This window comes from Zea mays, chromosome 10, assembly GCF_902167145.1.
Source record: "Zea mays cultivar B73 chromosome 10, Zm-B73-REFERENCE-NAM-5.0, whole genome shotgun sequence".
NCBI classification, from domain to species: domain Eukaryota; kingdom Viridiplantae; phylum Streptophyta; class Magnoliopsida; order Poales; family Poaceae; genus Zea; species Zea mays.
The window spans coordinates 136295843-136310831 of NC_050105.1; the positions used below are offsets into that span (position 1 = coordinate 136295843).

A 14989-nucleotide genomic window follows, 5' to 3' on the forward strand; every position below is an offset into this window, starting at 1 on the left:
CTGATGCTGCATGCTTCAACAGTGGGACACAGCAGGGCAGGAGCGGTTCAGGACCATCACGAGCAGCTACTACCGAGGAGCTCACGGGATAATTGTAAGCAAATCACTCAGCCTGCGAAATACATTTCCTAAAATTATATACCTGCATTTCAGCGAGCACACCTTGGTTACCCCACCCCTCCAGATTGTTTATGACATCACGGACATGGAGAGCTAGCAGTGGCTTGACGAGATCGACCGATACGCCAACGACAGCGTACGCAGGCTTCTTGTTGGTAACAAATGTGATCTGGCCGAGAACAGGGTTGTCGATACTTCAGTAGACAGTAGCACAGGTCAAAACTTCCAAGTACCTGTTCATCAATACCGTAGCAGTAGACTTTCTTTGTGTCATGAGTTTCAGAACTTGATTGGGATGGTTTTTGTGCCATGAGAATTATTAGGGTTTGATCGGGATGATTCGGGTATCAGTTCTTACGGTCACTGGATTTTGCATATTGTCATAGTCTAATGCCATTACATTTTGAGGGTAGTGATATTGTTTTCACCCTATTGAATAGGGTATATGATGATGTTGGCAATCGCTAGAGCAGGTAATATTTTGTTATTAAAGTTTTCATGTCGTTCCTCCACTGCCATGGCTTGATATGTGAGGATCCATACATGCGTATGGTTTATGCTTGTAAGTTTTCTCCTTCCCTTGCTTTACACATCTGCCATATCATGCTTGACAAACACATCAGTTTTGGCCCTAATGTTCCGGTGTGTTTTTGTGTAACTTTGCCCCTTTCTTTGTGCCAAGATTTTGTTCATTGGGTCTGCGTGGGCTACCAGGGATTAAGGTTAATGATTCAATTATGCTCTTTGTATTATGCTTATGGTTGAGTATGGCGTTTAACACTAACTACGAGATAGGTTAAAAACAGAATTGGAAGACCAGCTTCTCTACACATATAGATGCCATTTTCTTGATGGGGAGTTCAGTGATTTCAAGGCGCTGCCTAGAGCAAGTGGAGAATTGAGTGATTTTCAGGAGCTCCTACGCTATCTTTTATAGATGCCATTTTCTCGATGCGGAGAACAGAATCGGGACGGGAATGGAGATGGAGGAAGACGACCGAGTCGCTCGAGTGCTGCTGAGCTCCCAGTGTCTCTGTCTCTGATGAGGTTAGTACCTGCACTGCACCGCTCCTCCTGCTCCGCCATGCTCTCCGCCACATTCCTCACCCAGCCTTGCTCGCAGCTACTATTGTTCCTTGCTGTTGCTGCTTTCGGCACTGATCTGGCTGGTGGCTCTTGGCTGAGAAAGATCAAAAAACACTACCAGCCACCGCCATCTCACACAGGCTGAATATCTAAATTGGTCTGAAACTCTGAATTACTTGCATAGCAATTAGTTAGGTCACGATGTTGGATGCTGATTTTTTGTTTTGAACTTCTCCTCTGGTCGAATCTCCACGGTTCAACACGTTGTGTGGCATTGGAATTCTCACCACAACTTATGGAATTAAGGAAGGGGGATGGTTAAGCCTCCTACTGCTCCCCTTGTTGGATGTTTGAAATGGTTAGTTCATGAAAGCCACATAATTTATTATATCATGGTAACAGTAAAGAATGGCTATATGAACGAATGACATATTAAAATCTAGATATTAGACTTATGTATGACTTTGGTAGCATATTCATATCCTGCCTTGATTATTTTTGTCTTGCTACTTACGCCTTTACTTTTCTTTTGAATGTCATCGAATAAGGTGATGTTGTTGTGTTGCCTGCATTTGGAGCTGTTGTGGAGGAGGTACACACTAAATGAGAAGAAAGTGCAGATTGTTGATACGACTTGCCCTTGTTTTTCAAAGGTTAATTTTGCTTTTGAAGACATCCCCTTGCGTTCTTCCAAATTGAATAGTTAAGTAATTTGCTTAAAGGGATTTGATATAGTAGAGTGCTTATCTGACATCTGGGCTTTGGCATTGTAGGAGACACTTTTAAATTCGCTACCTAGACTTGTGGGCTCGCTGTCTTCTTCAGTTCGGTGGTAATAATATTCAGTATTATGACTTTATGAGTAGCATTGTAGCTCAAGCCTTTAAGTTATAAAATCCTCGTGACAAGCATTGATATAATTTTAAAACAACTTATTGTCCCTCACCTAATATACCTTCTTCAATAGTGCGGATTCTGCTGTTGTGGCTATTACAACTACAGAATAATATTGCAGAACACGGACACAATGCAGCCAAGCATGTAGCCTCATTAATCAGTGTAGATACGCCTAAAGTCGGCCCTGACATACAGCAATGCACGACCAAGAAAAGGTTAGTATAGCTTATCAAATCAGCCTTAAGTTAATTCATTTTACTCCATTGACATTGTATACTTATATACCAGAGCGTTCGATCTGTTAGAGCTCGATCATCGCCGAAAAAAGGCTATGAAGAAATTGTTTGTAAGTCAACTTGAACATAAAGACACTCCTGATGAGCCCAGGTATGTAATTCAGTTTGATTACCAATCAGCAAGTACAGAAGTATTACCAATCAGCAAGATTGACTGGTTGTGTGATTTGGTTAGTAAGGAGCACTTCATTTCCAAAAATCAGTACCAATCAGCAAGTAGATACTGAATATTCTGAGACGGTTCGGTTTCCTTTTCTACTGAATGTTCTTGTTTCTATACTGAATGTTCTTGTTTCCTTTTCTACTGATACTGAATCACTTATCATTGTAGCACATAAGTAGTAGTTTAATGTATTTGCTCTGATTCCATATGGTTGAAATTGTTAAAATCACAGAAATGTTATTTTTTTGATGATAAATCTATGATGTTGTCCTTGCCTAGAAATCTAAATATTTTGGTACATTAGGGAAATTTTGAAAGTTTATTGTTCGCATTCTAGGACTAATCGTCTTCCACTATTTAAGTCGGACTGATGAATTCATAGTGAGTATACCAAATGTGCTCTCGTTGAGTGCTGCTATCAGGTTGAACTGTTTTATATATCTTTCAGTTTGAACAGACATATTTCACATTAATTGGAAACAACTAACCTGAAGATTTCAAGGCGTAACCATAACCTTTTAAGTCTTTGCAATTTTTTGGCGCAAAACTGTATTTGCATTTTTAATCAAGGCAGCAACTACATCTTCTTTGCAACTCTATTTTCCATCTCATGTTTACAGTATAGTTGATTTTACAAACTGAGGGAGGTGCCGAGGGAGCAAAATTTTCTCAGTTTGGCGCTGATTTATCAAGGTACGTACATGCTTGTGTTCAGTTTGCTTGTTGTTCAGTGCTTGCTTGAGCCTATTTTCTCCATGTTCAAGTTCTATTTTCTCCATGTTCAAGTGTGTATTTGCCAAATCCCAGAATTGGTACATATCATACTCATTTATGATGCATATGACTGAAGTTTGCTTCTTTTAATGTTATTTTATAGATCAATAAAGTGCAAGACACACTTTCCACTAATGGAAGCAGACACCTAAAAATACTGGAGAGTATGTGCACCTGACCAAAGAATTACTAACCAGTTGTGAAAGTATCCAATGACAGGTGCATGGAATTGCTTCACCATTTGTATTATTGTTATTATAATTTCCAACCGATGCTAGAAAGAAGGAATCCAAGATAGACTTTTTCCTTTACATGCTTGTCATATCTTAGGCAGTATCAATCACTCATGTAGTCCTATAATGTTAAGTAACAGAATGGTTTTAGTAAATTATGATCTGCTTGTTTTGTCATATTGCCACAGTCCATTATTCACTTCTTGCAACCTTTAATTTTTTCAAAAAAGGTGGATTATGTGTTAAGTAACAGAATGGTTTCGTGTGACTGGCTTTTTTGGATTATGTGTTGCACTGTAACTGAAATTTGTCTCCCTTTCATCGGTTTCTTTTAAAAACTCTAGGTTCTAGCACTGTTGGTTCAAGGAAATGACACAACAATATGGTGAAATGGAAATGGAGCACAGGCTGCACATGAGTCTCTCAAAAGGAGCTCACACAACACTATCGGTATTGTCGCTGAGGACAAGGCTATCCCTAGAGTCCATTCAATTGACATGGAAACGTGTTTTGTTTTTGTTGCTGATGATGACGATCTGGATGGTGAAGAGTGAGCTAGACTCATATTTGGTAAAGTTTCTATCCCTTTTATTTTAACTACGAAATTGGCCAATTTTTACTTTCATACTAAAATAGTCGTACTTATTTATGTATTGCAGTTATCAACATGTGATTTTTATGGAGATTTTATTCTATTGTATCCTTGTGGTGCATCAGCTGTTTTTTTACTTTCTTCAAGGAAAACATTTCGGTAAAGATAATAGTGCTGCTGACAGTAGAAGCTGTCGAGAAGCACGAGGAAGTGTTCAGCGCTTGTGCTCCCTCTGATGATATCAGCTAGGCACTGGAGGAGGGTGCAGAAGCAACAGTGGTTGATTTCACGAGATTGAGGTGCAACAAGGGAGCAGAATCCGGTCTCTGATGAATTTGAGCTGCTGAACAGCATCAAATCTGATGACGGAGTAGAAGTAGTTGATCTAACTGAAGGTCTTTGATGAATCTGAGTTGCTGAACGATATCTAACTGAAGGTGGAAAGAAAGAGCAGAATTTGGGTGCAGAGACTGAACATGACAGAGGGAACGCAGGGGCTGAACTGGGGGCGCAAGAACATAACCTGAATGCTCGTGCTCGTTTGACGGCGGGAGTTTGCAGGCATAAGGTGACTGCTGACGAAGGTACGGAAGCGACTGAAGGGGTGGTGTCAGCTGCGCATGTTCTAGAGGATGGCACCACTGTTACACCAGGAACTGGGAGGAGCACTGATCATCAGTACTCTGAAAGGGCGAGCGATTCTTCAACCGCTGTCGGATCATCGAAGGGCCTCAACGCGAGCCTGAGGAGGTTGTACAGGTCGATGAACGTGCCGGTGTCGTGCCCCCTGCCATCGCTCGTCCAGCTGATGGCGGCCTCCAAGCGGTCTAGAGTCTCAAATTGCGCAGTTGTAGGTTCAGTTTTTGCTGCTGCAAAATGAAACCCAGTTCTCAGTTGTTGCGAGTATGTGCACTGTGGCCTGACAACGAATTCGTATTGATTTGTTCTGTGAAGAGGCAGATCATCAGGGATCTCAATCGTTCTGAATGCGTTATTTTCCATCATTTTTTTGTATCTGTTAAATCTGTGCTGCTGCTTGCCATTTCTATCTTAAAATAAAATGAGAGGGAAAACCTTAGCATCAATCGACAAGTCTAAAGCCTGCAGTAGAGTAGGGTTATTTGAAATGATTTTGAATATCAGCTTTGTGCACCTGCTAAAAAGATTCAGAGACGAGAGGTTGCCAGGATTTCGTTCCGGTTCTAGGATGCATACTGTACAACTGTGGATCTCCTTCTCTCACACGCACACACCATGTGGCAGCAACAGTTTGTGTGCAATCACTGGCCCACTACTTCCCAGTATTATATATACTATATGAACTTGATTATATATACTATATGAACTTGGACAATCAGCACTGTTATAATCAGTAAAAAAGAAAAAAAGAAAGAGGAAAGGACGAACAGATGCCAGGCCAGCAAGGGCAACAATTGTGAAAGAGAGAACCTAACAGCCAACACATGGAATCACTTCTACGTAATATTTTACTGGAAAAAAACATAGGTTGGCACTGAAAATTCAGGCTACACCTTGGTCAGGGGATTTTACTTTTGATTGGAACTAGCCACTTGTTTTCACTCGCAGGCAGAAGTACATCAGCAGTCAAGCAAGCACGCATGATCTACAGTTAGATCATGGTGGCAACGAAAGGGAAAGACGAAAGAGGCGGACCGGGCTACCAGCATAGAAATTTCTTGCTTTCTTACGGAAGGCAGCCATGCCAATCTCGGCGTCGCCAGCTAGCCTCCGGACTCAAGCAGCCGACTGATTAGTCTTAGTACCACCTTTCGTACAGGAAAAAACCTCGACACATGGTCCACCAAGCTTGAATCTAATTCAATTTGGATGGGTATTCCAATTGACTTAAGAGGGTATTTTCTTCGTATCACTTTCTCAGTGGTTTAAATTTTTCTATGATAATCATTGTATATAACATAGTTGGACAAACATTATTCTATAGGCTTAATACCAACTACCTCGTGCTACAAGATATGACCATATGAGTGAATGACAGACAACAACAACAACAACAAAGCCTTTTTGTCCCAAGCACGTTGGGGTAGGCTAGAGATGAAACCCCGTATGAAAACCTCAGAGCTCAACCCCCAAAGAACAGAAAAGGGAAACAAAGGCAAAGGAGAACCGAAAACAACGAAACGGGGAAACACATAAAAGAGATAAAACCCACAAGAACCAGCAAGATCTAAAATAGGCACAAGGAAAGGTCAAACGATTAAGGAGGAAAAGCGAAACTATAAATCAGGGTTCTGGCACGTGAATTGCACACTTCCACCCCTTCCTATCTGCGGCGAGCTCTTTATCAATATTCCACTCCTTCAGGTCTCTCTTCACAGCCTCTGTCCACGTCAAAGTTGGCCGACCTCTACCTCTCTTCACATTCTCGGGACGCCTAATTATTCCGATATGCACTGGTGCCTCTTCAGGTCTTCGTTGGATATGTCCAAACCATCTCAAGCGATGTTGCATAAGCTTCTCCTCAATTGACGCCACCCCTACTCTCTCTCGTATATCATCATTCCGGACTCGATCTCTCCTTGTGTGGCCACATATCCAGCGCAACATACGCATCTCTGCCACACTTAGTTGTTGGACATGTTGTCTTTTAGTGGGCCAACATTCTGCTCCATACAACATAGCCGGCCGGATTGCTGTCCTATAGAATTTGCCTTTTAGTGGGCCAACATTCTGCTCCATATGAGTGAATGACAGACGAATGAAATTTATTATAGTGAGTGTAGTACGTTCGTTTTATGTTCAAACATACATTCTGATTGTATAATACAAATTTGACGTTTTGTTCTCTTATGTGTAGGATGCAAAGATTATTCGAAGAAATTTTATGATTGATCTATTAAGTTATGAGGACAATTCGTGCCGATATATCATCCCTGCAAACATACAACAGCGACTTATCAATATCGCTAAAAAAGATTAGATTAGTGTATGGTTGTCGACACATTTATCTGTCATTACAAAACTCTAAATTGACTCCTTAGGAATAATTTATGTGATATTGATAATGTTTACCATATTGATTTTGCATATTATAGTAATATTTATCGTTCCGTCTCTATATTTCATACAATTTTTTACTCCCGTCGCAACGCACGGGCACTCACCTAGTAATAATAATAAAATCGCTGTCCAATCACTCGATCCAGCGACTTTAGTTGTACCGAACTTGCAGCCTTGGATAGTTGAACAGCTTTAAATCAGAGGTAGGCTCGGGGATAAAAAAGCAGCACTACTATGAATTATGAAAAGCGCGTCTTTGCTTAACAAACAGCACCCAAAGCAAACCGACACGCCGCCAAACGCAGCGCTGACTGTAGCGGTACTGACTGGCGGGCGCGCGATACTGGTGGAACTCAAAAATGTGCATGCTGTTCACCGATTGGAACGTATGGTCAAGCTGGGAACGGAACCTTCGTGTGTTTCCCCGTCTTGGCAATGGCAAGCGCGTCCTTGTCACAATCTGCGCCGGAACAAAACAACAGGGTCAAGCCAGCCTTCAATGTTCAATGTAAGAAAGAAAGAAACCCAGCCAATGTGGACTGGGGCGTCGGTTTTGGAATGCCAGGCTGTTGAGCCAAATCGCTCTGACACAACCCATCAATCCGGGCCTGTGTTTGTCCCCCCCAGGGCTTGTTCGGTTATTCCCAATACACATGGATTGGATGAGATTGGAAAAAATTGAGAAGAAGTTTGACTTATTTGGGATTCAAACCCATCCAATCTCACTCAATCCACATGGATTGAGAGCTAACCGAACAAGCCCCAAATGGGCAGATTTCCCATCCGCGGAGGCACGCACGTACGTACCTACGCCCCCGCCGTGACACACGATCAATCGCGTAACAGTTTGTCACGCTGTGCTATAGCTCGAGTAATATAATAATCAACGGAAGCCGGGTGCACGCGACGGACGAGATTGACCGACGTGTCCTTCTCTAGTTCTCGTAGACGGTCGCTTTCGCCTCTCGGTGTTGTCAGGTCTTTGCATTGCAGCGGCCAGTGGGCGGCGGCAGCGGCGTGGTGCAATACGAACACGGACCTGGCGTCCCTCCCAGCCAGCCAGTAGGCAGCGACGCAGCACAGAGCTGGAACGGTCACGGCTCGCAGCGTCGTAAACCACGGGACGGGGCGAACAGAAACAACAACAGATACAGAGCAAACGAGAAAAAGGAGAAGAAAGCAAAACGGACGGGCGCCGCCACCACACCACCCCTCCCAACCCACCTTCTGCCTGGCTGCCTTCTGCCTCCCCTTCGGCTCCGGTCCTTCCTCTCAAGTCCCACACCCGTGTCCCACCGCACCGGCCCTCAAGCAGGGCAGGGCAGGGCAGCTACCTCCAAGTCTCCAACCCCCCAACCCCAACAGACGGGACGCCGCCTCGTGTCCGGCACGCCGTTCCCTCCCGTCCCCGCTCCTTCCCCTCGCTAAAACCCATCGAATCGACCGACGCACGTCCTGACACTCCTGCTCCCCTGTCGCCACCGCGTCGCGCGCGGGCAGAGGCCTCTCTCGCCATCTCGCGGCCGCGGCACCCCACAGCTATCCTACCACCCGACCTCCCACCACCGCCGCCGCCGCCGGCCTGCTCCCAACCACAAGTCCAGGAGGACGCCCCTTCGATCCGCCGCAGGGAGGCAGGCGCCCGCGCCCCCGCCCCCCGCCAGGCTCCATCTCCGGATCCGATCGCCCGCCGGCTCGGTTCAATCCGGTACGTTCCCTTCCGATCCGCCCGGTGCTTTCCTTACGGCGGAATCTTCGTGTTAGGTGCGGTTGGTGACGGATTGCTCGTCGCCCCACTTGTTTTTTTTTTTAAAAAAAAAATTCTCTCCCTTCCGCTCCCTGCTTCGAGTTTGTTTGGGACTTGGTGCTCGGCGATTAGCGACCTGATGCGCTGCGCTGCGCGTGTGGCATTTTGAACCCGTGTCAGGCGAGATCTGGTTTCAGCAGCTCACGGATGCTCGTGTTGCAGCGCTGCGTTGTTGCTTCTGCCGCTTTTAAAGCACGTTCCCTGTGCCTGGGTGAACTAACAGTAGTAGATGTGGTGATACCGTCTCAGGTCTATTGGTGCTCATCATCTGGTCTTGTTAGTGCGCATACCCACATGTGTTGGACAAAAGGTTGCTATTAGCATTCAATTCCTTGCATCTCGTGGATTGTTAAGGATATCATCGATATACTGTACCGCGTATGTTTCATGGTTCGATACTGTGGGTTTGTGCTCCTGGAAAACATCTGTGCAGTCAAATCCTTCCTCTGATAACCTTTTATGGCCCATCTTTGATTTTGGTTTCCAGCAATAGCTGCAGGGAACAAAAAATTCAACTGATCCCTTGACCATTTTCATTAGAGATTATAGAAAAGGTCTCCCTTGCTTTATTTCCATCCAAACCAAAGCGAACCAAAATCATCTTCTAGATCAGTTTCTGACGATGGCAGTTGAAAAGCTAAGCATGATGACCTAATAGCGTCACTGCTGAGCTTAAGATTTCAGATTGAGCAGGTATATGCATAGTGTCGCTCTTTTTCATACTAAAAAAGGGACTGGGGAAGGGATACACTGATGCAACCCTTCCCCACTAATGCGGAGAGTCTGAGATTGGTCAAGGAGGTTGCTTGTTTTTTTTTTTGTGGGAACGACACTTAGGAGTTCACTTGCTCCCACTATAACATTATATATGTACCAGACATTTGCATATAATAATTGTTTCCTTTAACTGCAGTTTACTTAATTATACTGACCTTCTCATATGGCGTTGGATCCGTGATGCCTCCTCCATTCCTGAAGCTATTTGGAATTCATTGCCTGAATCAGTGTTCTGAAGTGCTATCTAACAGTCAGAAATGGATGGATCCGAGCTTGAAAATCCTACTTCTAGAAGCTCATCCCAGAAATCTAGCCGACGTTCGAGTAGTAGGCGTTCTCAAAAGTCAGCTGGACAGCATTCTTTGACCGGTGCTCAAGAGAAAAGAAGCAAATCGAAATCTTCAAGGCAGAAACACTTGGTTATTGACGACAAAGAGGCTAAAAAAGGGAAAAAACATGACCACAAAATTGACGTGGCAGATGAGAGGTCCAATTTTCTAGGTTATGAAGTGTATGCTGGAAAGCTGATTCTTCAAAAGAAAAATAGAAGTGCGAGTGATAATAATCAGTTACCGTCAAACGGAAAAGCTGATGCAATTGATGCTAGACTCACAAGTAAAGCTCTGATCTGGGGCAGCTCTGTACTCCTACTGGAGGATGTTGTCTCTGTAAGTCAGATAATAACATGTGTCTGTATTATTAATTAGATCTTTTTCATCACTTTACTGATATTTTGTCTCTGCTTATATTTTGGCAGGTATCATATAATTCTGGAGTCAAACATTTTACATTGCATGCATACTCAACTAAAAAGTCTTTATTTAAAAAGACATGCAGAGTTCAGAAAGATTTCTGCTTTATAGCCTCTACCCTTGACGAGGCCATTTTGTGGGTGACATGCTTTGCTGAACAAAGTATATATGTTAACTTACTACCTCGCCTTGGAGCATCTAGTATCAATCAAGACTCAGAAAATCCCCTCAGTGAGTCTTTATTTGACCAGCCACCGATTAAATGCAAATCTCCGCAAAGAGTACTTGTTATATTGAACCCTCGATCTGGACATGGTAGATCAAGTAAAGTTTTCCATGAGAAAGCTGAACCTATATTTAAGGTAATTTTGATGTCTATGTATGCAAAATTGTAAAGTATAAACAACTAGTGGTTTGAGTAGCTACATTTAACTATTTTCTGATACAGTTTCTTCTTGAACTTCTAATGATTTTCCTTTTCCAACTTGAAGTTTCTAAGCTTAGCATATACTTGTTCATGGCTTTGTTGCAACTTGTTGGATATCTTCTATAATTTCAATTTTTGTGCATATCTGAACTGAAAAAACATAGACATCTTCTGTTTTTGTATTACTGAACATTTATGGGATCACCACATGGACAGATTGTTAGTCTCTTTGTCCTCGAGCAGCTCTGCAGTAGTAACTAGTAAGCAACGGAAATAATGAATACTACATTGGAACTGGAGTGGATGGTTGTGTTTGAGTTCGATTCATTATGCAATGACCATAGTCTCACTCCTCTGGTAATGGAGTAGCATTTTGCTGTTCTGGGAAAAAAATAGAGCAGTAACAAGTTACAACTGCCCAAGTGTGGCATCCTTCTCTCTTGAGAAGGAATATAAAATGTTTCTACAGATGCATATTGTATGCCACATTTGTGTTACTAGCTTGGGTTAAAATCTTTGCATATTGTTATGCTTTACTGCATACATATTTTTGTTGCTACTTTTAGCTACTACTAATTGAGTGATAAAATTGATGCAGCTTGCAGGTTTTCAGATGGAAGTTGTTAAAACTACTCATGCTGGGCATGCAAAATCTCTTGTATCTACATTTGATTTCAGTGCATGCCCTGATGGTATGAACGTTAATCATGTAGATATGTGAATTATCCAATTCCAATTTAGGGACAACCATTTTAATTGGTATTATCTTAATGGCACCATGAATTTTTGTAGGAATCGTGTGCGTGGGTGGTGATGGAATTGTGAATGAGGTTTGACCTTGCTGTTTGTATTATAGTTTCTTTAGACTGTTCATATTATAATTCGTTAGGAATCATTATGTTATTTGCTAGCTCACTATTTATAGCTCTACAGGTGCTCAATGGTCTTCTCATTAGGAGTGATAGAGCAGAAGCTGTATCAATTCCAGTTGGAATAATTCCTGCAGGGTCTGACAACTCACTTGTCTGGACTGTTTTGGGAGTTAGAGATCCTATTTCTGCATCATTATTAATTGTTAAGGTATTACGAGTTTCAATATTTTTCTTAAACACTCCATCACCATCATTTCTGTGGGTGTTCATGGCGACTTCCTATATGAGGAGAGTGTCAGCAGTATTATTTTGCATACGTGATTTTTTTCAAATAAGTCTGTTACTAAATCTTGTTCTCATGAGGATAAATTCCTTTGTGACAGGGTGGTTTCACAGCTCTAGATATCTTGGCTGTCGAGTGGGTTCAATCTGGGCAAATACATTTTGGCTCAACTGTTTCATACTATGGTTTTGTTAGTGATGGTAACCTCTATGTCATTTATTTGGTTCTTTCCAGTGTTTTCAGCTCTGAATCTCTGATTATTCTGATGTGTGTTGCAACTGTTTTTACTGGTTAGATACTACATTTTACCTTTTTGGAGAATACCATTGAATCACATGTGCCTTAAATAAATACTAGGATCGAGCTTGCACTTTGTTGCAGTGATTTAGTTACCTCTTTGCGATTTAGATGTGGGATGCAGTTGAGTTTTCAACTATTAGACACAAGTCACGCAACTATTATATAAGTGTAACATCATATTCGATGAGCTAAGCATGCCAGCGAGAGAGAAATCTGTTCTTTAGTTCCACTTTTAATTTGAAATATGTTGCACGTTCGCAACTACATTTATGCTGATTTACGATGGTCATCCAAATTCCAAATCTTAAATAAATATGTGATTTGACAACATGCATATTGTTAAGCCTGTTACAAATAGTAGCTTTATTTTATTTATTGCATGAGATGAAGTTTTATAAAGTTATTATATAGCATTATTACTTGCGAGTATTCTTCATGCTTTTCAAGATCTGAGTGCATTCGTATTTCGTGATGAATAATTAATTAAAACTATTTATCTGAACTGGGCAACTGGCCATGCTCAGAGAAATAAATAATTAAAATTATTTATGTGAGTGTATTCGCTTTCAAGATCTAAGTTCCAATGTTTGCATCAGTGGAAATTTGTGGACATTTGAGAAGCTGAAACTTTTCTTACTATTATGCTGCAGTCCTGGAACTTTCTGAGAAATATCAGAAGAAATTTGGTCCACTTCGATATTTTGTGGCTGGAATACTGAAATTTTTATGTTTGCCTAGCTACTTCTATGAACTGGAATATCTTCCTTCGCCAAAGGAGATGGCCGTGAATGGAAAAGGTACAGATCAAGACAAGGCCCACCTGTCCAATGTCTATACCGATGTGATGCACAGCAGATCAAAGAAAGAAGGAATTCCAAGAGCCTCCAGTTTGTCCAGTATTGATTCTATTATGACTCCAAGTCGGATGTCGCTTGGGGATGTTGATACATCAGGTAGTACAGTGGCAAGCACTGAACCATCAGACTATGTACGTGGTCTCGATCCGAAAGCAAAACGCTTGTCTCTGGGAAGAAGTAACATTGTTTCAGAACCTGAAGAAGTGCTACACCCTCAACCACATCATGGATCATTCTGGCCAAGAACCAGGTCCAAAGCAAGGGCTGATAGAAATTCAGTTGGTATAACGTCTACTAATGACACACGGTCGTCTTGGGCAGCCCCATCAATGCATGATAAGGAAGACATTTCCTCAACAATATCAGACCCAGGACCTATTTGGGACTGTGAACCAAAGTGGGACACAGGGCCAAAATGGGATAGTGAGCTAACTTGGGAGCCTGACCACCCCATTGAACTTCCTGGACCACAAGAGGACATGGGAATTGGAGCACCGATGGAACTTGTGCCAAATTTGGATGAGAAATGGGTAGTTAGGAAAGGGCACTTTCTTGGTGTCCTAGTATGCAACCATTCATGCATGACAGTGCAAAGTCTGAGTTCACAGGTTGTTGCACCGAAGGCCATCCATGATGACAACAGCTTGGACTTACTTTTAGTTGGTGGAAAAGGAAGATGGAAATTGCTGAGATTTTTCATACTTCTGCAATTCGGTCGCCATCTCTCTTTGCCTTACGTCGAATATGTAAAGGTATCTTAACTTATCTGCTCAAGCCATTTGTCCATTCCTTCTGCTTTATTGTGCCCTTGTCTTCATTTTCTCTTTCTGATTTTGGGGGAATATATATATATATATATATATATATATATATATATATATATATATATATATATATATATATATATATATATATATATATATATATATATATATATATATATATATATATATATATATATATTTCATGAAACCATGAAGGTGAGACTAATCTTATCATCATATTATCTAATTGGGTGTCCTAAATAACTTCAAACTGGATCAATGTCATGTAGTTTTGCATCAACTTTGGCATGTTCTTATGCATTCTAATTAGGCATATTTCCACTCTGTTTTCCTTCTTAGGCTATGCTGTGAGGTCTGTTTAGTAGTATTTACATCCGCTCTAGTCATGGACCGCCACTGAGCTTCGTTAAATAAGAGCGTTAGTTTCTGAATGAAGCTGTCCTGTTTGTTTGTTTTTCCCGAAAGCTGGTTTTCCTATAATGATGCTGATTCGACCTTAACACTGACACAGGTGAAGTCAGTTAAGCTTAAACCTGGTGCAAACACTCACAATGGCTGTGGCATAGATGGCGAGCTTTGCCGTGTCAAGGGACAGGTACTCTGCTCCCTGCTTCCGGAGCAATGCAGACTGATTGGCCGGCGATGTAGACAATCTATTTAAGCGCTGTGTTGAATTTCATGGATCCTGGGGTTCTTTCCACTTCTAACAAATGTTTATATAACTATACTTTCTGATGGGATTAAGCTTGGGTTGGTGTTGCAAATGTTGAGAGTTTGAACCAGAAGCAATGTTGTGAGGTTTCTGTATATTTGAGCGGTTATAGGATGATATGCTGATTCTGTTTAATTATGTTGATTTTGCTTATATATATTCAATAGAGTAATTTAGTCCCACTTCGGCGTGGCGGGAAGTCTGGTTTTGATTGCCC

General features: G+C 41.9%; 1 protein-coding gene across 3 annotated transcripts; it reads left to right on the plus strand.

The window, feature by feature from the left end:
- Positions 1-8264: 8264 nt before the first annotated feature.
- LOC100192564 (uncharacterized) lies at positions 8265-14954 on the plus strand. 3 transcript variants are annotated; one of them, XM_008663128.3, is made up of 9 exons: positions 8265-8908; positions 9921-10452; positions 10542-10898; positions 11562-11655; positions 11756-11793; positions 11897-12043; positions 12219-12318; positions 13069-14027; positions 14572-14954. In XM_008663128.3, exons 2-9 carry the CDS (start codon positions 10042-10044, stop codon positions 14719-14721), a joined length of 2256 nt encoding a protein of 751 aa, XP_008661350.1. In that variant the 5' UTR covers positions 8265-8908; positions 9921-10041; the 3' UTR covers positions 14722-14954. The 3 variants fall into 3 exon arrangements, with proteins under 3 accessions (XP_008661350.1, XP_008661351.1, XP_035819407.1); XM_008663129.4 differs by having other exon boundaries at positions 8387-8908; positions 9986-10452; XM_035963514.1 differs by lacking the exon at positions 8265-8908 and adding an exon at positions 9103-9317.
- Positions 14955-14989: the final 35 nt, after the last annotated feature.

Coding starts and splice junctions, on each gene's coding strand:
- LOC100192564 (XM_008663128.3), top strand. CDS start 10,042: ATGGATGGATCCGAGCTTGAAAATCCTACTTCTAGAAGCTCATCCCAG. Junction 10,899..11,561: donor AAGCTGAACCTATATTTAAG/GTAATTTTGATG, acceptor AAATTGATGCAG/CTTGCAGGTTTTCAGATGGA. Junction 14,028..14,571: donor CTTACGTCGAATATGTAAAG/GTATCTTAACTT, acceptor ACACTGACACAG/GTGAAGTCAGTTAAGCTTAA.